The following is a 26,593-nucleotide window of genomic DNA, read 5'->3' on the forward strand; positions in this document are numbered from 1 at the left end:
GCATTCCCCCTGTGAAGCATAGCATTCCCCCTGTGAAGCATAGCATTCCCCCTGTGAAGCATAGCATTCCCCCTGTGAAGCATAGCATTCCCCCTTCACAGCAACTTATAACCTGTTACCTGACCTTTCTAACTTAATCTTTCCTCTCTTACCCCTGTTGATGCCGTACAGAGTCTACCACTTCTAAGTGCTGTTTTTGTGCATGAGGGTATTAGTCAAAGACGTGATTAGTTTTATCATGTGGTTCAAGCCAAAAGGGGCATAGCCTGCTTTCCGTCTCCGTTCAGCTATTGCATTCCACTCCTGTCGTTTGCCAAATAGGCTAGCATTTCACAATCTTCAAATATGAATACTGTCATTAATGAGCTCGAGGAGATCATAGGATTTGATCTTGTTTCGATAACCCTCACAGCTATCATCCAATCACAATGTTTTTGCAAATTAGACTGATAGTAAAACGATTTAATTTCATGATGTCAGGTGCCAGTTTTGTTTCTTTCCTCTCATTTAATGGGATGCAACGGAAGCAAACGTAGCTCTATTGAATCTTGTAGGCTAATCATTTCCGTATCATTATTTCTTTCATTACAAAGTCCTATCTAGGCACTTAAAAATTCAAATTCTATGATGCGCCAAATTTGCGCGCCTCGATGTTACATAACTTTATTATGGGAAATATTCATTTTGTTTCAGACTACCAATCAGGATCTGCGCTGAAAATCTGGCTGCATATTGAACGTTCTGTTGGTGAAAGGCCAGTCTCTTTGGCAAATGACAGGAGTGGCAAGGAGTGAAATGTCAGCTAAATAGACTGGTACCCAGACTGAAAAGGGGAATTGTTGTAAAATAATATAAAATAATTGTGGTTCTCTTTCATTGGACTCAGTTCAACTGGACCCAATCCAGAAGCTCTTCCTGGATTCGATCCGCGAGTACTCCTCAAAGAGTGTGTAAGTTACACAGCTGTTTTTGGCTAGCTTTTCTGTCTTGCTCACAATCATCCCCATTTGTCATCAAGCGGACATTTTAACCATATTTTCTTCTCTCAGGGCCAGTGGCGGTTTGGTAGAGGCAGGCCCTGCGTATGAGAAGAACTTAGCAGAGGAGTTGACTAAACTCCAGCGGCTTTATGGTGGTGGAGAACTCACAGCTTTCCCAGAGTTCAAGTTCACAGGTTAGTAGTTTTATAAAGGTGGCCATGAGCCTTTTTGAAATGCTTTATTAGATTATTCTAGGACCAAGAATATAATGCATTAATATTCTCATTGCACACCATTTTCTCTGTCTCTGTCCAGAGCCCAAGCTGGAGGAAGTGGCCCCCAAGTAAACATCAACAGTTTTTATTTTTTTATTATACAGCTTTTTCCTGTCCATCTGTTCTATGAATATTGGAAGTCTAAAGATAACTGTATGAAGTTGATACTAAAATCCTTTTAATTTTCTATGTGGGGGGGATAGAGCTGATTCCGTATAAATAAAAGTTCTCTGACTTAAAGTCTGTATTAGATGCACATGTTTGGAGGTCAAGCGTAGGCTGAGCTTTGAGCTGTGAAATAGATATGCATTTACATAGGATGATCCAGGAATGTTGGATGGGGGGAATAAACTCTGATCCATATTCTACTTTTGTTGCGGTCTTTCTTTCCAAGTTGATCAATGTCATCATTGTAAGTCACATGCAATGCTAAAGTAAGACTACCCATGTTTGTATTGTATAACTGCACATGATTTACTGAATGCAGATTTGCCTTTTTACCGCAGTTACAGAAAAGTTGTGTTCACATACAGTTGAAGTCAGAAGTTTACATACACCTTAGCCAAATAACACTTCATTTTAAGAATGTGAAATCTCAGAATAATAGACTTATTTCAGCTTTTATTTCTTTCATCACATTCCCAGTGGGTCAGAAGTTCACATACACTCAATTAGTATTTGGTAGCATTGCCTTTAAATTGTTTAACTTYTGTCAAACGTGTGGCTCAGTTGGTAGAGCATGGCGCTTGCAACGCCAGGGTTGTGGGTTCATTCCCCAAGGGGGGACCAGGATGAATATGTATGAGCTTTCCAATTTGTAAGTCGCTCTGGATAAGAGCGTCTGCTAAATGACTTAAATGTAAACGTTTCGGGTAGCCTTCCACAAGCTTCCCTCAATAAGTTGGGTGAATTTTGACCCATTCCTCCTGACAGAGCTGGTGTAACAGTCAGGTTTGTAGGCCTCCTTCCTCGCACACACATTTTCTATAGGATTGAGGTCAGGGCTTTGTGATGGCCACTCCAATACCTTGACTTTGTTGTCCTTAAGCCATTTTTCCACAACTTTGGAAGTATGCTTGGGGTCATTGTCCATTTGGAAGACCCATTTGCGACCAAGCTTTAATTTCCTGACTGATGTCTTGAAATGTTGCTTCAATATATCCACATAATTTTCCTTCATGTGCCATCTATTTTGTGAAGTGCACCAGTCCCTCCTGCAGCAAAGCACACCCACAACATGATGCTGCCACCCCCGTGCTTCACGGTTGGGATGGTGTTCTTCGGCTTGCAAGCGTCCCCCTTTTTCCTCCGATCATAACGATGGTCATTATGACCAAACAGTTGTATTTTTGTTTCATCAGACCAGAGGACATTTCTCCAAAAAGTACAATCTTTGTCCTCATGTGCAGTTGCAAACCGTAGTCTGGCTTTTTTATGGCGGTTTTGGAGCAGTGGCTTCTTACCTAGCAAAGACTTATAGATGACCTGGAGCCAGTGGGTTTGGCGACGAATATGTAGCGAGGGCCAGCCAACGAGAGCGTACAGGTCGCAGTGGTGGGTAGTATATGGGGCTTTGGTGACAAAACGGATGGCACTGTGGTAGATTGCATCCAGTTTGCTGAGTAGAGTGTTGGGGGCTATTTTGTAAATGACATCACCGAAGTCAAGGATCAGTAGGATAGTCAGTTTTACGAGGTTATGTTTGGCAGCATGAGTGAAGGATGCTTTGTTGAGAAATAGGAAGCCGATTCTAGATGTAATTTTGGATTGGAGATGCTTAATGTGAGTCTGGAAGGAGAGTTTACAGTCTAACCAGACACCTAGGTATTTGTAGTTGTCCACATGTCAGAACCGTCCAGAGTAGTGATGCTGGACGGACGGGCGCGGGCAGCAATCGGTTGAAGAGCATGCATTTAGTTTTACTAGCATTTAAGAACAGTTGGAGGCCACGGAAGGAGTGTTGTATGGCATTGAAGCTCGTTGGAAGGTTTGTTAACACAGTTTCCAAAACGTATATAAGGACTCCCATATCGTCGGGAAACCCACGTAACTCTCTTTCTGATGTCCTGCACAAGCTAAATGACTCTGAATTAACTATATTWTAGGAGATTTAAACTGGGACATGTTTACATCTGTATCGGACTCTTTTAAAGAACTGCGTGACGCTGAATCTCACGCAATTAATTAATGCGCATACAAGATCGAATCCAAGAGCACCTAACAAATCAACGCTATTGGACATTGTTCTAACGAATACCCCTTGCGAGTATCYACTGGGATATTATGTAATGATGTCAGTGATCGCTGTGCATTTGCTTGTGTTAGAAATACAAAAATGACCAAAGCCAAACCCCATTATATTTTTAAAAGGCATTTAGACAGTTCTTACATTATCTGTACCAATTGACAGATGTTAACACTGCCTGGGACTATTTTTATATGAAATTTGTGTCCATTTGTGATAAGAAMGCCCCTGTGAAGAAATTTGGAATAAGTGGAAGGGACAATCCCTGGTTTTCAGATAACTTGGCAGAATTAATGAATTCGGCTCAAGCTAGACATACACATGCTCCTGTTGACTGGACCTCCTTCAGAGCGCTAAGAAACAAATGTACAAGATTGATCAGGAAGTCCAAATCAGATTTCTATCTAAATGCAGTCACAGAGAACCTAAACAACTCTTAACAAGTTCTGGAAGCTAATCAAATCAGATGACTATTTAAATACAGTCACAGAGAACCTAAACAACTCTTAACAAGTTCTGGAAGCTAATCAAATCAGATGACTATTTAAATACAGTCACAGAGAACCTAAACAACTCTTAACAAGTTCTGGAAGCTAATCAAATCAGATGACTATTTAAATACAGTCACAGAGAACCTAAAGAACCCTACCATGTTATGGAAGCTAATCAAATCAGATGACTATTTAAATGCAGTCACAGAGAACCTAAACAACCCTACCAAGTTCTTGAAGCTAATCAAATCAGTGTCAGGTTCTAATGTATCCTCTGACCTTCCTGACCATTTAATTATGGACTCTAATTAAATGAAGGATAAAGCCCATATTGTAGGAGTTTTTAACAAGCACTTCATATCTGCTGGTACAGTTTTTGATCATGTTGGGGCCCAGGCCTCGAATGTAAGCTCTGTTACAGTAAACTATGATATAGGCCCTCATGTGAACCATTTTAACTTTTCTTCTTATGCAGATGTCTATAAAGCACTAAAGGCAATAGACAGTAAAAAGTATGCAGGTCCAGACAACCTAGATCCCTACCTCTTAAAGATAGCAGCTGGTATTATACCTGAACCTGTGGCTCACATTTTCAACTTGAGTCTCTTGACCAATTCCATATCCAGCATTTAGAAATCAGCTTTTGTCCTCCCATTGCTAAAGGGTGAACGTCCCGCAGATGTTTAAACATTTTTTTAACCAGTATTTAACTAGGCAAGTCAGTTAAGAACAAATCCTTATTTACAATGACGGACTACCAAAAGACCTCCTGCGGGGACGGGGGCTGGGATTAAAACACACATCACCACAAGAGAGACACCACAACACTACATTAAAAGAGACCTAAGCCAACAACATAGCATGGCAGCAACACAGGACAACACAACATGGTAGCAACACAACATGGTAGCAACACKACATGACAACAACATGGTAGCAACACAACATGGCAGCAACACGACATGGTAGCAGCACAAACATTGTACAAATATTTTTGGGCACAGACAACAGCACAAAGACAATAAGGTAGAGACAACAATACATCAAATGAAGCAGCCACAACTGTCAGTAAGAGTGTCCATGAATGAAGACTCTTTGAATAAAGAGATAGATATAAAACTGTCCAGTTTGAGTGTTTTTTGCAGCTCGTTCCAGTCGCTAGCTGCAGCGAACTGAAAAGAGGAGCGACCCAGGGATGTGTGTGCTTTGGGGACCTTTAACAGAATGTGACTGGCAGAACGGGTGTTGTATGTGGAGGATGAGGGCTGCAGTAGGTATCTCATATAGAGGGAAGTGGGTGTTATAAATAAGCATCAACCAGTGGGTCTTCTGATGGGTATACAGAGATGACCAGTTAACAGAGGAGTATAGAGTGCAGTGATGTGTCCTATAAGGAGCATTGGTGGCAAATCTGATGGCTGAATGGTAAAGAACATCTAGCCACTCGAGAGCACCCTTACCTGCCGATCTATAAATTACGTCTCCGTAGGGCCTCCCGGGTGGCGCAGTGGTCTAGGGCACTGCATCGCAGTGCTAGCTGCGCCACCAGAGTCTCTGGGTTCGCGCCCAGGCTCTGTTGCAGCCGGCCGCGACCGGGGGGTCCGTGGGGCGACGCACAATTGGCCTAGCGTCATCCGGGTTAGGGAGGGTTTGGCCGGTAGGGATATCCTTGTCTCATCGCGCTCCAGCGACTCCTGTGGTGGGCCGGGCGCAGTGCGCGCTAACCAAGGGGGCCAGGTGCACGGTGTTTCCTCCGACACATTGGTGCGGCTGGCTTCCGGGTTGGAGGCGCGCTGTGTTAAGAAGCAGTGCGGCTTGGTTGGGTTGTGCTTCGGAGGACGCATGGCTTTTGACCTTCGTCTCTCCCGAGCCCGTACGGGAGTTGTAGCGATGAGACAAGATAGTAATTACTGGCGATTGGATACCACGAAAATTGGGGAGAAAAGGGGAGAAAAAATAATAATAATAATTTAAAATTAAAAGTTTACGTCTCCGTAATCTAGCATGGGTAGGATGGTCATCTGAATCAGGGTTAGTTTGGCAGCTGGGGTGAAAGAGGAGCGATTACGATAGAGGAAACCAAGTCTAGATTTAACCTTAGCCTGCAGCTTTGATATGTGCTGAGAGAAGGACAGTGTAACGTCTAGCCATACTCCCAAGTACTTGTATGAGGTGACTACCTCAAGCTCTAAACCCTCAGAGGTATTAATCACACTGGTGATCTATATTTTGGAGGTGTTCAGAACAAGGTCAGAGAAAGCTTGTTGGACACTAAGAAAGCTTTGTTGTAGAGCGTTTAACACAAAATCCGGGGAGGGGCTATCTGAGTATAAGACTATTGTCTGCATATAAATGGATTAGAGAGCTTCCTACTGCCTGAGCTATGTTGTTAATGTATATTTTTGAAGAGCGTGGGGTCTAGGATCGAGCCTTGGGGTACTCCCTTGGTGACAGGCAGTGGCTGAGACAGCAGATGTTCTGACTTTATACACTGCACTGTTTGAGAGAGGTAGTTAGCAAACCAGGCCAAAGACTCTTCAGAGACACCAATACTCCTTAATCGGCTCACAAGAATGGAATGGTCTACCGTATCAAAAGCTTTGGCCAAGTCGAGAAAAATAGCAGCACAACATTGCTTAGAATCAAGGGCAATGGAGACATCATTTAGGACCTTTTTAAGGTTGCAGTGACACATCACTAACCTGAGTGGAAACCAGATTGCATACCAGAGAGAATACTATAGACATCAAGAAAGCCAGTCAGTTGATTATTGACAAGTTTTTCCAACACTTTTGATAAACAGGGCAAAATAGAAATAGGCCTATAACAGTTAGGATCAGCTTGATCTCCCCCGTTAAATAAAGGACGCACCGTGGCTGCCTTCCAAGCAATGGGAACCTCCACAGAGAGAGACATGTTAAAAAGGTCAGAGATAGGCTTGGCAATGATGGGGGCGGTTCCCATTGCTTGGAAGTCAGTCACGGTGCATCCTTTATTTAAAAGGGGGAGAAAGGATCTAAACCATCTGACCCAGATGTTTTTTGGGGGTCAAGTTTAAGGAACTTCTTTAGCACCTCAGATTCAGTGATTGCCTGCAGGGAGAAATGTTGTAGCGGGGCATAGAAAAAGTGTGAGGAGCATCGGGGCTAGTCGCATTAGAAGGGGTGGGATATGAGGAAATGTTGGACTGGCAATGAGGCATGGCTGAGTCAAGTAGGAATCCTGACTCAATGAAGTGGTGATTAAAGAGCTCAGCCATGTGCTCCTTGTCAGTAACAACCACCTCATCAAAATTAAGGGACATGGGCAATTGTGACGACAATGGTTTATCCTCCAGGTCTTTAACCGTTTCCCAGAACTTCTTGGGGTTAGACCCACAGAGAGAGAACTGCTCCTTAAAGTAACTAACATTGGCCTTCCGGATAGCCTGAGTGCACTTATTTCTCATTTGCCTGAACGAGAGCCAGTCAGCCTGAGAATATCGTGTGCCAAGCCTTTCGCCAAATGGAATTTTTGAGGTGGAGTAACTCTGCCAGGTCACGGTCGAACCAGGGGCTGAACCTGTTTTTCAGTTTCATTTTCTTTATGGGGGCGTGTTTCTTAACAATACCACTGAAAATATAAAAAAGAAGGTCCAAGCATCTTTGACAGAGGGGGATCGAGCTGATTCTATACCAATTTACAGAGGCCAGGTCAGGAAGGAAGGCTTGCTCAGAGTTTTTTAGCAAGCATCTATGACAAATCAGGACAGGTKATTTCACTAAGCAGCCATTACGAACACAGGCTTAAAACAGTGATCACTAAGGTAATTCCAGAAGACACCAGACTGATACCTATTATGATTATTTTTAAGGATAACATCAAGGAGAGTAGCCTTTTCTAGGTGTTTGAAGTCATACCATGTGGGATTGGTAATAATTTGAAAAAAGATTTAGGAAGTTCCATTGCTTTAGGACTTGGTCAGGTGGTTGGTCAGGTGGTTTAAGCATGTCCCAGTTTAGGTCACCTAGCAGGACAAATTCAGACTTAGTGTAAGGGGCCAGAAGAGAGCTGAGGGCAGGTAGGGTACAGGCCGGTGCTGAAGGTTGACGATAACACCCAGCAACAGTCAACAAAGAGTTATTTGAAAGTGTAATGCTTAAAACCAGCGAATCAAATTGTTTAGGGACAGACTGGGTGGAGACAACCGAGCACTGAAGGTGTTCCTTGGTAAAGAATGCCACTCCACCACCTTAGGAAGATCTCTCTTGCCCGAAAAAGGTTATAACCAGAAAGGTTAACATTCGTGTTCAAAACACTCTTTCCTAACTCAGTAATGACCAAGACATCTGGATTGGAGATGTGAACCCACACTTTCAATTGATCAATTTTAGTTAAGATTCTAGTGTTAACGTGCTGAAAGCCAGGCTTTTGCGAGAGCAGAAATCAGTGAAACAGATATCAGAGCACAAGTCAGAATTGGGGCTGGCAACAGTAGATGGGCCAGGGTGTACATGCACATTTCCAGATATCATCAGCAGTAATCCAATCAGGGCACGGCAGAGGACAGGGAGAGCTCTGCAGTGTTGATTTTTTTAATGACATTTGAATGTGTATCAGATGGCAACAAGATTATATTGTACAGCAATTTCATTAGGTAACATGAATACAAAGCCGGCGAGAGGTGATCAGAATAGGAAGGGAGGCCAAGAGTCTGTGTAACCAATAGAGAGTCAGAGTCCCAAGTGTGGGAACAAACAGTCTGTTCCACAGTTGGGTAAACAAGCAAGTTCGTAGTCAACAAAGCATTCAGGAGTCAAAATAGTCTCCAACACTCTACTCAACAAATTGGATGCAGTCTATCACAGTGCCATCCATTTTGTCACCAAAGCCCCATATACTACCCACCACTGCGACCTGTATGCTCTCGTTGGCTGGCCCTCGCTACATATTCGTCGCCAAACACACTGGCTCCAGGTCATCTATAAGTATTTGCTAGGTAAAGCCCCACCTTATCTCAGCTCATTGGTTACCATAGCAGCACCCACCCATAGCATGCACTCCAGCAGGTATATTTCACTGGTCACCCCCAAAGCCAATTCCTCCTTTGGTTGCCTTTCCTTCCAGTTCTCTGCTGCCAATGACTGGAACGAATTGCAAAAATCACTGAAGCTGGAGACTCATATCTCCCTCACTAACTTAAGCATCAGCTTTCAGAGCAGCTCACAGATCATTGCACCTGTACGTAGCCCATCTGTAAATAGCCCATCCAACTACCTCATCCCCATCTTGTTATTTATTTTTTTGCTCCTTTGCACCCCAGTATCTCTACTTGCACATTCATCTTCTGCACATCTACCATTCCAGTGTTTGATTGCTAAATTGTAATTACTTCGCCACTACGGCCTATTTATTGCCTTACCTCCCTAATCTTACTTAATTTGCACACACTGTATATAGATTTTTTCTTCTTCTATTGTTATTGYCTGCACGTTTGTTTATTCCATGTGTAACTCTGTGTTGTTGTTTGTGTACCACTGCTTTGCTTTATCTTGGCCAGGTCGCAGTTGTAAATGAGAACTTGTTCTCAACTGGCATACCTGGTTAAATAAAGGCAGCTTAACAGGTTAAATAAAAAATAAAAAAAGGATATCAGAATTCTAAATTGTTAACTACGTTTCTATTATGAGAATAAACATATGGAGTATATACTTTTTACTATGGCATAAATTAAACAATTGTTAAAATCCACTGAAGTCGTAAATGCTATTTTTATCACCCTGTCAATGAGGAACTATTGTCGTTCCCAGACACTTCTGCCCAAATGAGCGTGCCTGGGGAGGAGCTTACAGAGCAATATAAATATTGTGTTTCCCCACGGAAAATAAATGACAGAGCACCAAAATGGCGACCTCCTTACTTCGGCTAGGGCGACTGGGGTCTCTCAAGGTACTATTCGTTGTTTATTGTCTAAGCATGTTTTTCTTCAGTTGMCATTTCGATTATTTTGCAAAGAACATTTTCGTTAGATGATTGGTTTGTACACTAATCAACGTATCGTAACCGTTTTCTTTTAACATTAGCTAGCGTCCTTCTGTCCTGTTGATCGGAGTAGCAGGACTGCTAGCTCTATTTACCTTCCTCTACATCTCATGTTTTGAGACTATGCTTCATCTCTGGCGTTTTATTTAGTCACAAATTGTGCTGATGACATTCATAATGCATAGTAAAAATACGTGCTCATTAATCAGAATTAAGCTAGATATTTAGGTTACGTAGTTAACTAGCTAACACATTGAATAACTTAAATCAAAATTTGCTTCGCCTGGTCCCATTGTCAAGCTTGAAACGTTTGGCAGACAATTCCAGAAGGAGCTGGCAAGAGGGCATAAACAGACTGGAACACAGGGCTAGGCTAATGAATGCTGAATTTACAATATAAAACAATGGTATGTATTTCTTAATGTTTAGGTTCTCCAGAAAGAGACCTGGGGCCTTTTGAGGAGCTCCTCTGCCGCGGCATTCTGCACCAAGGCTGAGGAGCCAAAGAAAGCTGTTAAAAAGGCAACGGCTACAAGTAAGAGTGCAGCTATTTATACTTTTTCCCCCTTCATTTACGTTAATATGTTCTATTATCGGTCCTTTTTATTCTCCCCCTAGGTAACAGTAACGTCATTTCTCTCTCGGGTATAGCCCACACTTGGATTATCTCCCTGATGTGCCAATACAACCACACCCTGGAATCTTACAGATTAACCATGACCATTTCCTAAAACCAATTGTAATTCTCTTTTAAACATTTGCTTGATTGCACTGGAACCGGGATTAAGGATGCATTAACTGGTTAACAAACAGTCCCCCAAAAAATCCAAACAGTAAAATGTGACCAACAGAAAATACTATAATATATCTCTATATAATGACCAGATGCTTATTTTTCCGCCCTAACAATGGTGGTTGTCCCAAGGCTGGAAGGCAGGTGACATAGAAGCGAATTGGGCTTGTTTTGGACAGATTTTGAGGTAGAGTTAAAGATCTCGCTTTGTCTCTTCTCTGATACTATGCATGCATACAAGGACTAGACATTTTTCATTAAGAGCTTAATTGGAAACATGCAACAATAGCAAGCCTGTAATCTAACAGTCAAAAAGCTATAGCCTAGTATTGAACATGTAGCTCCTGTAATGAAGCAGTTAATGAAAAGTTATTTTCAAACATTTGCCAAAATGCAATTTGCTGGAAAACACCATTCTAAACCTTATGATAGTAGTTGTGACAGAGATTAACTTCTCTGTTAGAAACTTAGAAAGAGGGGGAAATCTATAACAACAACTAGGATGGGTTGCTTATATGATTAGGATTGTGCCTTTGGCTTCTGGACAATGGAAGAAAGTGCATATGAAAACCAGATCAGGAGAGAAATGCTGGTTAATGGCATCAGGAAGTCTTTATAAAATAGTTTCTATGGATGGATTTTCTCAAGGCTACTTTTCCAAGGTAAGACATAACTCATTATTTGAAGTAGTAAAGCTTTCAGACATTTCCTGCCTCAAGCTCACATTGCAAAGTGGTGGGTGATACGCAGATAGCATGCCTACCGTTGACTATAGCCTATGCACTCTAATGGCAAATGGGAGGTGCGCTTTAGTTACGATTTGAGATTGACAAATAAAAATAGTGCCTTTTTTAATCGTGTCCAAAGTTTTTTTTTTTTTTTTTTTACATGCGATTTGCATTTAGAAATTGTATTTGTTGCGCAATGATTGGGCTTACAAAAGCATGTTTCACTCCAGTGAGGAGCTACTCTGGCGATGTCTGACAGGTGGTAGGCTATTATGCTCCTCGAACTAAATAAGATGCGTGACGACTAATGAAAATACATGCGCACCACTTTCATCCCACAAAATTATGGAAATTAACCTATAGACCGATAAGCATTAACCGGTCAAAATGTATTTTTAGCAGCTAACCGATTTAACTGTTAACATCCCTAAAATCCCTAACAGGGATGTATCATAATAATCTAGAGAATGTAAAATTACAATGGTTAAACTGTAGTGCCACAGTAGCTTTGGTGTGAGGAGTTTTCTGTGTTGTGTTTGGCATAGGTGCTTTTTATTTGGAGACAAGCCTCCTGGTTGTGAGGAACATACTGATTAGGCTATATACTATTACATGCTTTTGTGTAACCTGTTCCACTGACCATTTCCTCATCCCTAGAGACCTCAGAAGAGAGGGCTGCACTACAAGCTTGCAACACCACGGTTGCCTTCCCCGTTAAGCTTTCAGCCTCAGGACTTTCCCCAGCACAGGCTCTAGGTGAAATTGAATCAGTGGCTAGCCCCGTCACTGCTGAAACAATAATAGCCGCAGCTGCAGAACCAGCTACCTTTACCACTTCTGCAAACCGTGCTGACTCTATGCCTGCTGAAACTGCTGTGGCTGAAGGAACTGCTAGTCCTGCTGTAGATGTGGCCGCTCCAGTCATAGCGGTGGCTAAGTCTGCCCCTGCTTCTGAGAGTGTTGCAGAGATCACATCCCTTGTCACAGAGGAGGCCGCAGCACCAGAGACACCAGTAGTAGAATCCACTACGCCAGTTGCCAAGGCCGCAGTAGTCACTGACGCTGTTGCAGAGGCTCCTTCAGTTGCTGAGGCTGTCGCCAGTGAAGCCACCCCAGTTGAAGCAGTTGTGGCAGAGGCTCCTTCAGTTGCGGAGGCTGTCGCCGAACCTGCTCCAGTCGCTGACATTGCTGCTCCCATCGTCGATTCTGCTCAACCTGTAATCGACGCTGCCACCGAAGTCACGGATGCCGCTCCCCCAGTTGCTGAGCCTGTCGTTGCTGATGAAGCTCCCGCGCCAGAAGACATTCCAGTTTCAGCCTCTGCCGATCCACCTGTAGTTGATGCTGCAGCCTCCACTGAACCTGGAGCCCCAGCCGTTGAATCCTCATCCAGTGATTCTGACTCCTCCGACTCTGACACCGACTCTGATGAGATGTCCGAAGTGAAATCAAAGGCAAAACCAGATATCTTAGCAGAAAAAAAGAAAGACGCAGAAAAGGAAGCAGTGGCTTTGCCCAGCGATGCTGAGGTGGCAGTGCCGTCTGATGCCATCCTTGTGGCCACTGCTAAAGCTGTGCAAGAAGCTACACCTGCAGCGCCTCTGAACGCCGTTGCTGAAACTGTCAAGGAAGAAGCACCAGAAGTTGTAGCCGAAGCAGCATCAGAAGTCACCAAAGAAGTTCAAGCGACCGCTTCAGAAGTTGCAAGTGCTGAGCTGGTTGACCCCACCTCTGTCCTGGAAGCAGCCCCAGTGAAAGCTACCCTGGAAGTTGTTCCTGAAACTGTCCTGGAAGCAGCCCCAGTGAAAGCTACCCTGGAAGCAGCCCCAGTGAAAGCTACCCTGGAAGCAGCCCCAGTGAAAGCTACCCTGGAAGTTGGCCCTGAAACTGCCCCTGCTACAAGTTTTGAGGAGCTAGTAGACTCTGCCCCTGCGATCGCTAGTGTACCCAAAGAGATTTTTGCAGAAGCTGCTCCAGAGGTTGAAGTGATGCCTCCAGAAGTCACAGCTGCACTAGAAGTCACTCCAAAAGTTGTACCGGAAGCGGCAGAAGAAGCATCTGAAGCTGCCCCTGTAGAAGTTGCTGCTGAAACCCCTGTTGAACCTACGGCGGAAGACGCAGCGGCCGTTGCTAAAGCTGCCCCAGTTGAAGCCGCAGCAGAGGTGCTGGTAGACATCGCCCCTGTAGTGGCTGAAGCCGCAGGAGAGGAGCTGYTAGACAACGCCCCTGTAGTGGCTGAAGCCGCAGGAGAGGAGCTGATTGCAGAGGCCCTGGCTGAGGCAGAACCGAATGAGACATCAGAGGGTATACACAACACCTCGTCTAAATCCTACTCTTTCTCTCCTCTGTGGACTTTTCCAACCACAGATGGCCATATTTCTTTAAAATGTCCTTCATAACACGTAGGGTTATATGTTAATACGTTGTATATCGCGTCACATGAGTGGTTCGGCTTTAGCTGTAGCTTCTACTTTTTTTTGCAGTTATTTTCTTTTGCCATTTTAATTGACTGTAGCTATCTTTATTGCCAGTCATAATGCAAAATGTGTAAGGCAAAATTCTTAAGTGAAAGTATACTCATTTCACACAACGTGATACTTTAGCTACTTCAGCCAAGTGTGAGACGCATGTTTGAATTGTATGCTTTTCACCTTAGCCCTGCTTGCTTGCCTTGCAATTGAACTCTCTTGTTATATACTGAGGGTTCCCAGTTGGGACTTTGGGTCTCTGTATTTGCATATTTTAATTTTATTTACAAAAGCTTTGCCTTTTTAATACCTTGCCTGCACTGTGCCTCGAGAGGTTCATACTGGGAATGTTTGGAGGACACTGCGATGCATGGTATTTGACTGGCTCGTGTTGGAATCTTCACACAAACAAAAACCTAAACTAATCCTGCCCTGTTTCCTCCCCTCACTCTTATGACTCGTGATCTCCCAGATGGAGCACTGCTCTCTGTCCATATGTCTCACCTTTCTTTCTCCATCTCTACTCCCAGGGTGTTTTGGTTTTATTTACTGTATTTGGTATATATTATTATCTCATGTCCATTGACACGTATGTATTCGGATTCTGGGTTGTATGCTATGGTGTACATGCTAAATGCTAAAGTGTACTGTACATGCTAATGGTAACGTTACAGTGAACCATTCTCCCACCCTTGACTCCAGCTTGAAGAACCGAAGCTGGGAGTGATCACTCATTGGTCTCCTTTCACTTCTTTCTCCCACTTTCTCTCTTACTCTGGGCTTGTGTGGATATGCATGCTATCAATTAATGAAAATGTCTGTATATGCACATGAGGTGGAAGGTGTCATTTTGCGTATGACCGTCACCTAACTTATTTCAGTGTGATTGGACCTGTTAACCCTCTATTTAAGCCTGATGTTTCAAATAGGCGGGTTGCCCCCAACAAGTCAGCTTACAATATTGCAGTAGTATTTTAATAATGGTCTGGCTATTGTCCAATTTGGTATTTTGAATATAAAAACATGACAACCAGTATATAAAACCTTATTTCATATGGTCAAGAATAATCCTACTTCAAGGATAATACATTTATTTTTACATGCTTCCCAATTGACAATGTCTCATTCATGCTACTGCCAAAGTTATATTTGTATGCCAGTTTAATTTTCTAATTGGCTGTTAGTGCCCTTTTGCTATCCTCATTCTCCCCTTCCTTCCCAGAAGGTTGTGCCGTAGACAATAGATGCTAAGACCATTCACATCAGCCTGTCTCCAGGCTCTATAGGTGGGGATACATCCTTAACACTAGAAAATGCCCCACCATAAATTACTTTTGTCAAATGGGTGAATATTTAAATGTGCACTTTAAAAAAAAAAAAAACATTTTTAAGATAAGTAAATGCTGTGTCATGTATGGGCATCACTTTTTGTGACTATACTTTAAAAAAATATTTTCTATTCCTTATGAGAATGGTTTTCTGCTCGATTTTGACAGTTGATGGGGTTCCCGAATAACACTCTAAAACCAAATGGAACTCACCAATTCGCAAACCGCCTATTTCTACCTTTGGGTTCTGGTTTTATTTAACCAAACTCCAGGTCAGTCAGGGTACCCAATACCCTTATGTCTGTGCTGTGTCTTATACCCGTCTCTGTGTTCTACCACCTTCAGAGGCGGCAGCTGCACCCCCAGAGCCAGCCCCAGAGCCAGCCCCAGAGCCAGCCCCCGAGCCTTTCGACAACAGCACTTATAAGAACCTCCAGCACCACAACTACAACCACTACACCTTCGCAGACTTGGACCTGGAGATGGCCAAGTACCGTCTGCCCCAGCCCTCCTCTGGTAGACCCTCCCCCAGGCACTGAGACAGACTGGAACCCAGGCCCCATGTCCGCAGACAGCATGTCCCTGATCCCGCTGACCACCCCATGTCTTTATTAGAATAATAATGATTTTGCCTTGTACTTTATGATCCCTAAGATGTGCTTGTAATTCTGTTTATAAGAAATCGTATATTAAACTACACAAAAGGGATCTGAGGCGTTGAGATATTTTGTATTGTTTAAGGTTTTTCTCTCGTTTTTAATAAGGGGAAAATATCTAACATTGATTCTTTGCCCGGGTTATTTGAATAGTGCTGTATATGCAAATATTCTTTATTTACTTTCTATTTTAATGACTCCCGACTTAGACTCTGTCTGATCGTTCAGGGCACCTCCTGTTGACCTAATTATCACAGCAGTACAATCACAACACTGCACATCTGAGAATGGATCTTCTTTGTATGTAATAATACATTACCCACTGATGGAGGATAAAGCTCCTTGTAATAGTCACAATGTCAAGTTAATTACATTAATTGCATTGTTATAACAGGCTTTTCATTTTGCTTTGACCTAGATTAAAGAGCAGCAGTAGTTTAGATTTTGCCAGGCATTCCACCAGCAAGATAGGCCGTCAGTGTAAATAAGAATTTGTTCTTAACTGACTTGCCTAGTTAAATCAAACAAAAAGATGCATATATTTGGGGCAAGAACAAGGCACACCAGACGTCACATCTCCTCCCCCTCTCTATAAATATTCATGAGCCAAATATCCTGCGTGACCATGCGCGATGACGCAGCACGACAACTGCGGATCCCGATTGCTGCAGCCGCTTGTCAGTGTGACGAAGATTGGCACTCAGGTAAGCTGTCACTCAAAATCTTCTTTTTCCGTTCCCTATCAATCAAACAATCTGGGCCGCACAGAATAATGCCTAGGGCAAAAACCCGGGAGGTAGGGAGGCCAGTGGAGTTCATGTAGCATTGAATAGATGGCCGGAGCCAAGGAAGATGGAAATTATCCGAGAAAAAAATGTCGGCGTTCTAGGGGGGGTGGGAAAGAAGGATTCTGAAAAAGCAAGGGCGAGAGCTAGATGCAAGGCCCCAGCCAGTTACCCCTTCCAGTTGAATCGCGAGTGGCACAGGGGAGGGATAGGCAGCTGTCGCTTGCTTGCTTGCTTGTGGGCAAGATTTTAGAACTAAAATTAGAAACTAATATTTATAAATGAATTAACGAATAGTAATAATATTTTAATACAATGTCAATGCATATTGGATGAAATACGCGTTTATATACACTTTAATCCAGCAGCATTTTATGTCACTTTACTGTATTTTCGCGCAGCTACCTGTGAAAGTGGTAGCTAATCCGTCTCAGACACCGCTGTAAATATGGCGCTTCTGCTAACTTCACTATTGCAAACTAACGTTTAAAACAAGGACTCTTCAGTTGGTGTTGTGGCCATGAAGAGAGTTGATGCATATTACATTTAGTACACATTTGAGGCTGTTATCGCGTAATTTAGTGGGCAAAAGAAAATTCGCAATTTATTAGCTAGTAAGCTAACTAGCTAGATAGTTGCATTCGTAAATAAACTAACGTTAGCTATTTTGTTTAGCGACCTTGTCTGAACAAGTAAACATCGCAATAAATGTAGTTAAGTTTTCTGAAACTGAATTTTTACTACACTGAATTGTCTCACTCGACAGCTTTCCTTCATATGATTGAAAGCTAATCCAATAATTGCTTGCTATTGCTAACCATCAAGAAGCTAGTTGGCTTTGTTGCTGCGAGAATGGCAGCGATAAAAGCAAATCGGTTTAACATGGTGGGTGTGTGCCATCAGTTAAGACCATAAACATTAACCTGGTTTAATTATAAGACATGTATGATGCTCATCGATTCGCAACATTGTTGTGTGCAAGGATGTATCCTTGCACACGAACATAAGTCAAAGACTTAAACAAAGCAGTACATTTCGAATGCCAGCGTATAAACTTCATACATTTTGTTCCCCTTATAGACTTTGTTTCCTAAGCCTTTTATATGTAAATTCATGTTTCATTCTCGTTGGACGAAGACCTTACAGTCAAATAGGTAGCTGCATTATCGCGTATGTTATTGCACTACYGGGAGTAGATAATCTCTGTCAGAGCAATCCAGCATTGCCATGCTCTATTCATAAACATGGGAATTAATCAAGTATAAAAGTGGAATGTAATTGTGTTAAGGCCATTAAAAACATTCATATTTCTATGGTTTAGACTACAATAAGGATCAAATATTTATAGCACTTGGTCTTTCAAAGAGTGAAAAAGAATTCAATAGATTTTCACTGTAGTTTAGCAATTTACCTCAACCCGTCTCCATAGTGCAGTATTAGTCAATATTGTTTACCAAATACAAATGTCCGTTTTTGTAACTTGTCCTGTTTTCAAATAATCTCCATTCATCATGAAGAGTAATTTATACTATAATAGCCTTTTTTAATTCTCAACAGTGTGTGGATCTATGTGTCTTTCTAGGTCCGCCAACATGATGGCTGCCCAGTCGGATTCCATAGACAAGTACCTGGAGGGAGAGCAGCAGGTGGGTCAGAAGGACACATTTAGTCTGAGGCTCAGTTTTGCGGCCTACTTAAACCACGAGCATGGGTGTAAGGGAAGATTTTAAGTTCTTGAGTTGCTTATTTGAAGTTTGGATTAAAAAAAAAAGTAGAACTACTGTAATTATTTCCTGCTGAATGTTTTTGGGTGTATTGTAATTCCTTAAATGATTTATTAGTATTTATTTAGAATGTATTGCCAAAACTACGGATGAGCAGCTTCTACACCAAGCCATAAGGCTGCTGAGCAATTAATCAAATGGCCACCCGGACTATTTGCATTGACCCCTCCCCCCTTTGTTTTCACACTGCTGCTACTCGCTGTTTATTATCTATGCATAATCACTTTACTGCTACCTACATGTGCAAATGACCTTGAGTAACCTGTACCCCTGCACATTGACTTTGTACCGGTACCCCCTGTATATAGCCTCGTTATTGTTACTTAAAAAATATATATTTTACATTTATTCATTAAATATTTATTTTCTTAACTCTATTTTCTTAACTGCGTTGTTGGTTAAGGGCTTGTAAGTAAGCATTTCACAGTAAGGTCTACCTACACCTGTTGTATTTGGCGCATGTGACAAATAAGATTTTATTTTGATTTGAGAAAATGGTGAGGACATATCAATGTTGAGGTTTTCCTGCTCTAGCAAACAAGTCTTTTTCAGCACATTTGCTCTCAATCAAAGCCATTGTTGGTTCAATCACATGGCTGGAGATGTGATTTATGTTRTTGGAAGTGAGCCTGGCTAGCTGCTGGTAGGCAGTGTGAAAATATGAGAGGAGGAGCACGTTGGCTTCCAATCACTGAAGGTGTCTGAATTAATTCGCTCAAAGACAAGCTTGGTGTAGCTATCGGTAATGGGTAAACATGATATGCCACGACTCATGTTTCTATTCTACTCCTGTCCAAAGAGACACTGACAACCTCTGTATCATTCACCCATTTGAGAATAATTTAGCTAGGCTATTTCCTTCCATTGTGTACTGAGAAAACAGTCCTCCAACCTATTACCAATGCCAACAAGACCAATCTTCTCATGGCTTATTTAGTAGTTGTTGAGGCAGGGTTCTGAGCGTTACCTAACCACTGCTATTGCTCCTCACTCTGCATTCATCTCATCTCCCTCGCTTCCGTTTCTCTCCAGATGCAGGGGGTGGAGCAGGCGGACGGTGAGGAGGGTTTGGATGCAGCCTCCAGTCCAACCCCCACTGAGCCCCAGACCCCCATGGATGTAGATAAGGCTTCCATATACCGGTACACCCCCTGACTCTGTTGACCCCCTGACAAAGCTTTGGTCAACCCCCACCTCAATTACTTTCAAAAAGGAAATGCTGCTGCTGTCAGTCGTAGATGTTGTCGGGGCTTTATGTGCCCTACTAACGAAAATATAGTGTAAACACTACCACGTGTAATATAAAAGTAAATTATGGCAATTTAGTGATGTCTCTTCGTGTGTCCGTGTGTGTTGTTGCAGGCATCCCTTGTTTCCTCTCCTGGCCCTGCTCTTTGAGAAATGTGAGCAGTCTACGCAGGGCTCAGACTGTGTCACGTCAGCCAGCTTCGACGTGGACATTGAGAACTTTGTCCGCAGCCAGGAGAAAGAGGGCAAAGCCTTCTTCAGTGAGGACCCTGATCTCGACAATCTGGTGACCTCCCTCATTTGCTGTTAATATTCTTTGAATGATTTTCCATCACAATGACCTCTAGTGACACTATTCATACATTTATGCAAATGACACATGGAAAGTGAGCTACTGTTTCATTGGCGCTGTTTGATGAAGCCAGTTGGCCACACATAAACATTACAACAGCCTTATACTAAAGTATCTACCAGTGGAATAAATTGTGTATTTACTATAAGACTACTACTATGCACATGCCATTTTCAATGCAAACGTCCTGGCCTCTCATAACTCCTCTCTCTGACCTGACCTTTGACCCCTAGATGGTGAAGGCCATCCAGGTGCTGCGGATCCACCTGCTGGAGCTGGAGAAGGTCAGCGACCTGTGTAAGGACTTCTGCAGCCGCTACATCTCCTGTCTCAAGACCAAGATGAACAGCGAGACGCTGCTGAGTGGAGAACCTGGCAGCCCCTACACATCTGGACAGGGTTTCTCCCCCACCAAGATCCAGGTACACACACCCTGCCATACAGATATATTTTGCTGCCGTCATACACACCCATTATGAATCCACAATACACACACCCTTGTATACTGCAATACACACACCCTTGTATACTGCAATACACACACCCTTGTATACTGCAATACACACACCCTTGTATACTGCCAATACACACACCCTTGTATACTGCAATACACACACCATTGTATACTGCAATACACACACCCTTGTATACTGCAATACACACACCCTTGTATACTGCTATACACACACTGAATCCGTAAAACATAGATCACACCTTGCCTATTATATACACACATGATGCTATATACACAGACTATTGACCCATGAAGACTCCGTTTAACCTCTCTGTGTGTGTGTGTCGTGCAGACGTCCAGCTCTTTCACAGGAACCCTCAGTCCCCAGGGGATTGTGGTGCCAGCATCGGCCCTGCAGCAAGGCAACGTAACCGTGACAACAGTCAACCCCACACAGGTTATAGCAGGTATGTCACCCTGGCATACAACAACCACAGGTAGAGCCTCAGACACCAACCCCCACCGCCCTCACTTCAATAGGAATCATAGGGGCGGTTTCCCGAGCACAGATTAAATTTAGTCCTGGATTATATTTCAATGGAGAGTCCAGGACGAGCGAGGCTTAATCTGTGTGCCGGAAACCGGCCCTTAGCGTACAGCTGTCTGTTTCTGTACCAGCAGTTTATGAAAATAAATAAGGACTAGTCTGAAAGCATTGTTGGGTCCTTGTGTTTCCTCCAGGTGGCACAGTCTACCAACCAGTTACAGTAGTCAACTCACAGGGCCAGGTGGTGTCACAGACCCTCTCGCCCCAGACCATACGTATCCAGAACACACAGGTAAGACACACAAACACATCTGGAGGCTGACATTTACTGCCCGCTGACCAGCCCCCTCCCCGCTGCCCGCTGACCAGCCCCCCTCCCACCACTGACCAGCCCCCCTACCACGCTGACCAGTCCCCCTCCCACGCTGCCCGCTGACCAGCCCCCTCCCACGCTGCCCGCTGACCAGCCCCCTCCCACGCTGCCCGCTGACCAGCCCCCTCCCACGTGCCGCTGACCAGCCCCCTCCCACGCTGCCCGCTGACCAGCCCCCCTCCCACGCTGACCAGCCCCCCTCCCACGCTGCCCGCTGACCAGCCCCTCTCCCACGCTGACCAGTGCCCCCTCCCACGCTGCCCGCTGACCAGCCCCCGCCCACGCTGCCCGCTGACCAGCCCCCCCCACGTGCCCGCAGACCAGCCCCCTCCCACGCTGACCAGCCCCCTCCCACGCTGACCGCTGACCAGCCCCCCTCCCACGCTGCCCGCTGAACAGCCCCCCTCCCACGCTGACCAGCCCCCCTCCCACGCTGACCAGTCCCCCTCCCACGCTGACCAGCCCCCCTCCCACGCTGACCAGCCCCCCTCCCACACTGCCGCTGACCAGCCCCTCCCACGCTGACCCAGGCCCCCTCCCACGCTGACCAGCCCCCCTCCCATGCTGCGTAAATGTGAAAGAATATAGAAACCTAACTGTAACTCTCTTCAGCTCCAGCTGCAGCTCAACCAGGACCTGAGTTTCTTCAACCACGACGACAGCTCACCCAAGAACAAGCGTGGCGTTCTTCCCAAACAAGCCACCAACGTCATGCGCTCCTGGCTCTTCCAGCACATCGGGGTGAGTAGAACACAGGCACACTCTATAGGTTTACAACCTGGAATGATTCTGTGATTTGATTGGCTTGCAGTACAAGATGAAAACACTAACTACTTAAAGGAAAGGTTCACCCATTTTGAATGTTATTTTGTTTTTGTACACCTCTGAGTGATGTTCTATCTATTCCCCTGGGTCATTTCATGTTTTCATTTGTAGCTTGAGTTATTGGCGTTTTTAAGCAGGCAGAAACCCAGCCAGTATCACGTAGTATTGTGACGAAGTCTCTCTCACGACACTGGAATAAGACTTTTAGATGGTGAAAACGTCTATCATACATGTCAGATTTCAATACTGGTCGATGTCATAACTCGGTAGGATGTCTTCTCTCGTATGAGCCTATGATTGTATTTTTGCGATACTCCTACCTCGAGAAATGTGTAATTTAAGCACATTTCTCCTTTGTCTGCCTCTTCAGTCCTGGGTGCATTGCATGGTGCCGTTGCCAGAGATATTATAGAAAAGAGATAGTAATCCAATGAATGAAGGAACGAATAATGCCCCATCCAGCAGACTGTCGACCAATTGCGTTCACGTTGTCATGCTGCGTCACGCGGTTGCCAAGCTAATCGTGACACAATTCCTTCTCAAAGTCAGTGTATGTCGAAAAATGGGCCTATTTTCCTCGAAAGTACGTAATGTTACGATTCCAAAGCTACACGATACTACAGATAGCAAGTTAATTATCTCGGGAAAAATGTGTAAAGTTGTACATCTTGTTGATGAAATTCGTGCTAATATTTGGGTTTTGACCCAGTGTCCAATAGACTCCCATTCACTCCTGTCCCAGAATGGTTCAGATTGCACACGCAACCCATTGACGTAGCATGGGCTACGTTTCCCATCTCCTCAAAAGTATTTCTGCCTTTGAAAATGTCAGACTCCACTCTGTGAGCAACGTTACATGCTGATATGTTCTTTGGTATTATTGTGTGTAGCTAGCTAGCTGGCCAGCCCATAGAGAGAGCATTTCATTGTGGATTTGAGCTGCAACAGATTTCCACAAATATTTTTCCCTGTTGCTACCAACCTTATTATGACGGCAAAATGAAACATTTGTTCACAAAAAATATTGTTCTTAATATTGTTATTTAACACTGTAAATTATAGGAATTAGTGGTTTTGGGTGGATTTTTCCTTTAATGACTGTTGTCTTATTTCTATAGCACCCCTACCCCACAGAGGATGAGAAGAAGCAGATCGCTACCCAAACTAACCTAAGCCTCCTCCAAGTCAACAACTGGTGATTTACATGAACCCATGCCACACTACCATGAACTATCACCTAAGACTATGAAATACCATAAAGAACAACCTCTCCTAGCGTGAACCAATCCAATAATGTGTCAAGTTTAGTGATTGGTCAAACCCCTTGTTTCCCCTCTCGTGATTGGTCCAACCTTTCCTCCTTCTCTCTCAGGTTCATAAACGCGCGGAGGCGAATCCTGCAGCCCATGCTGGACGCCAGCTCTTCGGAGACACCCAAAAACAAGAAGAAACCTCCTCCGAACAGGCCGCTACAGCGCTTCTGGCCTGACTCCATCGCCACGGGGATGACCCAACAACAGGTCCAGATGCCAGATGGTACTTAATTGTTTTTATTATTTCACCTTCATTTAACCAGGTAGGCTAGTTGAGAACAAGTTCTCATTTACAACTGTGACCTGGCCAAGACAAAGCAAAGCAGTTCGACACATACAACAACACAGAGTTAAACATGGAATAAACAAACATATAATCAATAATACAGTAGAACAAGTCTATATACAGCCTGTGCAAATGAGGTAGAATAAGGGAGGTAAGGCAATAAATAGGCCATGGTGGCAAAGTAATTACAATATAGCAATTAAACACTGGAATGGTAGAATGTGCAGAAGATGAATGTGCAAGTAGAGATACTGGGGTGCAAAGGAGCAAGATAACTAAATAAATACAGTATGGGGATGGGGTAGTTGGATGGGCTATTTACAGATGGGCTATGTGCAGTGATCTGTGAGCTGCTCTGACAGCAGGTGCTTAAAGCTAGTGAGGGAGAAATGGGTCTCCTGCTTTAGTGATTTTTGCAGTTCGTTCCAGTCATTGGCAGCAGAGAACTGGAAGGAAAGGTGGCCAAAGGAAGATTTGGCTTTGGGGGTGACCAGTGAAATATACCTGCTGGAGCGTGTGCCAAGGGTGGGTGCTGCTATGGTGACCAGTGAACTGAGATAAGGCGGGGCTTTACCTAACAGAGACTTGTAGATGACCTGGAGCCAGTGGGTTTGGCGACGATATGAAGCGAGGGCCAGCCAATGAGAGAGTACATGTCGCAGTGGTGGGTCTTATACGGGGCTTTGGTGACAAAACGGATGGCACTGTAATAAACTACATCCAATTTGTTGAGTAGAGTGTTGGAGGCTATTTTGTAAATGACATCGCCGAAGTCAAGGATCGGTAGGATGGTCAGTTTTACGAGGGTATGTTTGGCAGCATGAGTGAAGGATGCTTTGTTACGAAGTAGGAAGCTGATTCTAGATTTAAATTTGGATTGGAGGTGTTTAATGTGAGTCTGGAAGGAGAGTTTACAGTSTAACCAGACACCTAGGTATTTGTAGTTGTCCACATATTCTAAGTCAGAACCGTCCAGAGTAGTGATGCTGGACGGGCAGGCAGGTGCGGGCAGCAATCGGTTGAAGAGCATGCATTTAGTTTTACTTGCATTTAACTTGGCTTTCGAAGATCTTAGAAAGGCAGGGTAGGATAGATATAGGTCTGTAGCAGTTTGGGTCTAGAGTGTCTCCCCCTTTGAAGAGGGGGATGACCGCGGAAGCTTTCAAATCTTTAGGAATCTCAGATGATACGAAAGAGAGGTTGAACAGACTAGTAATAGGGGTTGCAACATTTTTGGGAGATCATTTTAGAAAGAAAGGGTCCAGATTGTCTAGCCCGGCTGATTTGTAAGGGTCCAGATTTCGCAGCTCTTTCAGAACATCAGCTATCTGGATTTGGGTGAAGGAGAAATGGGGGAGGCTTGGGCGAGTTGCTGTGGGGGGTGAAGGGCTGTTGATCGGGGTAGGGGTAGCCAGGTGGAAAGCATGGCCAGCCGTAGAAAAATGCTTATTGAAATTCTCAATTATAGTGGATTTYTCGGTGGTGACAGTGTTTCCTAGCCTCAGTGCAGTTGGCAGCTGGGAGGAGGTGCTCTTATTCTCCATGAACTTTACAGTATCCCAGAACTTTTTTGAATGTGTGCTACAGGATGCAAATTTCTACTTGAAAAAGCTAGCCGTAGCTTTCCGAACTGCCTGTGTATATTTGTTCCTAACTTCCCTGAACAGTTGCATATCACGGGGGCTATTCGATGCTGATGCAGAACGCCACAGGATGTTTTTGTGCTGGTCAAGGGCAGTCAGGTRTGGAGAGAACCAAGGSCTATATCTGTTCCTGGTTCWAWWTTTTTTGAATTGGGCATGCTTATTTAAGATGGTGAGGAAGGCACTTTTAAAGAATAACCAGGCATCCTCTACTGATGGGATGAGGTCAATATCCTTCCAGGATACTCGGGCCAGGTCGATCAAGTACTGACTTGCTACACTGCTCATTGGATAAGCACTGCTATGTTTCAAGAGTTGCTAGAGCTGTTGGCTATACTTGTTTTTAAGGTAACTAGGCGCAAGCGCTTACTGTAATGGAAATGATAGCCACAAGGAGAATTAAGTCACAAGGCAAATTCAAGGCTCCCTTGTTAAAGCGACTTATTTCACAATGGGACTCACTTTGTGTGGAAATAAGACACTAGAGAAAAACATGAGTGCTACCTGTGATGCCACTGACGTCCTCTCCTGGTCGTCTGTTCACCAGGAACCACGGTGATGATGAGTGTGGAGGGTCTCCGGAGCCTGACTTCAGACGGTGCCACGCTGGCCGTGCAGCAGGTGATGATGGGCGGGCACAGCGAGGACGAATCAGGAGACAGCGGGGACGAGGACGATGATGACGACATGGCTGGGCTGGGCCTGGACAACAGCGACTCCCTGCAGTAGGACACAGACGTACTGTACACACACACACACACGAAGACATACACACTTAAAAACAAACTTTGTGTGCTTTGTTTTAATATGTATGTATATATATGTGTGTGTGTATATATATATATATGTGTGTGTGTGTGGTGGTTAAGACCTTCAACTGACACATTATGTAGGTAGGCTAACAATGAATAAGGCGGGCTAACAATGAATAAGGCGGGCTGATAATGAATAAGGCGGGCTAACAATGAATAAGGCGGGCTAACAATGAATAAGGCGGG

At 44.0% G+C, this 26,593-nt stretch overlaps 3 protein-coding genes across 13 annotated transcripts in view; all 3 read left to right on the forward strand.

Annotated features, from left to right (window-relative positions):
* Positions 1 to 1,623, forward strand: part of LOC112068342 (antifreeze protein Maxi) — a 10,750-nt gene extending 9,127 nt beyond the window's left edge. For all 4 annotated transcript variants that reach the window (XM_070438116.1, XM_070438115.1, XM_024135461.2 and 1 more), the window contains exons 5-7: positions 887 to 950; positions 1,050 to 1,174; positions 1,296 to 1,623. In XM_070438116.1, the coding sequence (XP_070294217.1) occupies positions 887 to 950; positions 1,050 to 1,174; positions 1,296 to 1,327 (221 nt within the window). In that variant the 3' untranslated portion in view covers positions 1,328 to 1,623. The remainder of the gene's footprint in view (positions 1 to 886; positions 951 to 1,049; positions 1,175 to 1,295) is intronic.
* Positions 1,624 to 9,816: 8,193 nt separating this feature from the next.
* Positions 9,817 to 16,037, forward strand: ndufv3 (NADH:ubiquinone oxidoreductase subunit V3). 2 transcript variants are annotated; one of them, XM_024135468.1, is made up of 5 exons: positions 9,817 to 9,919; positions 10,442 to 10,547; positions 12,191 to 12,606; positions 12,670 to 13,837; positions 15,675 to 16,037. In XM_024135468.1, exons 1-5 carry the CDS (start codon positions 9,875 to 9,877, stop codon positions 15,866 to 15,868), a joined length of 1,929 nt encoding a protein of 642 aa, XP_023991236.1. In that variant the 5' UTR covers positions 9,817 to 9,874; the 3' UTR covers positions 15,869 to 16,037. The 2 variants fall into 2 exon arrangements, with proteins under 2 accessions (XP_023991236.1, XP_023991234.1); XM_024135466.1 differs by having other exon boundaries at positions 12,191 to 13,837.
* A 584-nt stretch (positions 16,038 to 16,621) lies between these two features.
* pknox1.1 (pbx/knotted 1 homeobox 1.1) overlaps positions 16,622 to 26,593 on the forward strand; it is a 13,067-nt gene continuing 3,095 nt past the window's right edge. The window contains exons 1-11 of one of the 7 annotated variants that reach the window (XM_024135471.2): positions 16,622 to 16,689; positions 18,328 to 18,416; positions 19,587 to 19,696; positions 19,917 to 20,088; positions 20,388 to 20,576; positions 20,961 to 21,105; positions 21,350 to 21,447; positions 22,141 to 22,269; positions 23,472 to 23,548; positions 23,726 to 23,889; positions 26,143 to 26,561. In XM_024135471.2, coding sequence (XP_023991239.1) covers positions 18,339 to 18,416; positions 19,587 to 19,696; positions 19,917 to 20,088; positions 20,388 to 20,576; positions 20,961 to 21,105; positions 21,350 to 21,447; positions 22,141 to 22,269; positions 23,472 to 23,548; positions 23,726 to 23,889; positions 26,143 to 26,324 — 1,344 coding nt within the window. In that variant the 5' untranslated portion in view covers positions 16,622 to 16,689; positions 18,328 to 18,338 and the 3' untranslated portion in view covers positions 26,325 to 26,561. The other 6 variants (XM_024135473.2, XM_024135474.2, XR_011475138.1 and 3 more) reach the window with 6 other exon arrangements.

This window comes from Salvelinus sp. IW2-2015, unplaced genomic scaffold, assembly GCF_002910315.2.
Source record: "Salvelinus sp. IW2-2015 unplaced genomic scaffold, ASM291031v2 Un_scaffold463, whole genome shotgun sequence".
Taxonomy (NCBI): domain Eukaryota; kingdom Metazoa; phylum Chordata; class Actinopteri; order Salmoniformes; family Salmonidae; genus Salvelinus; species Salvelinus sp. IW2-2015.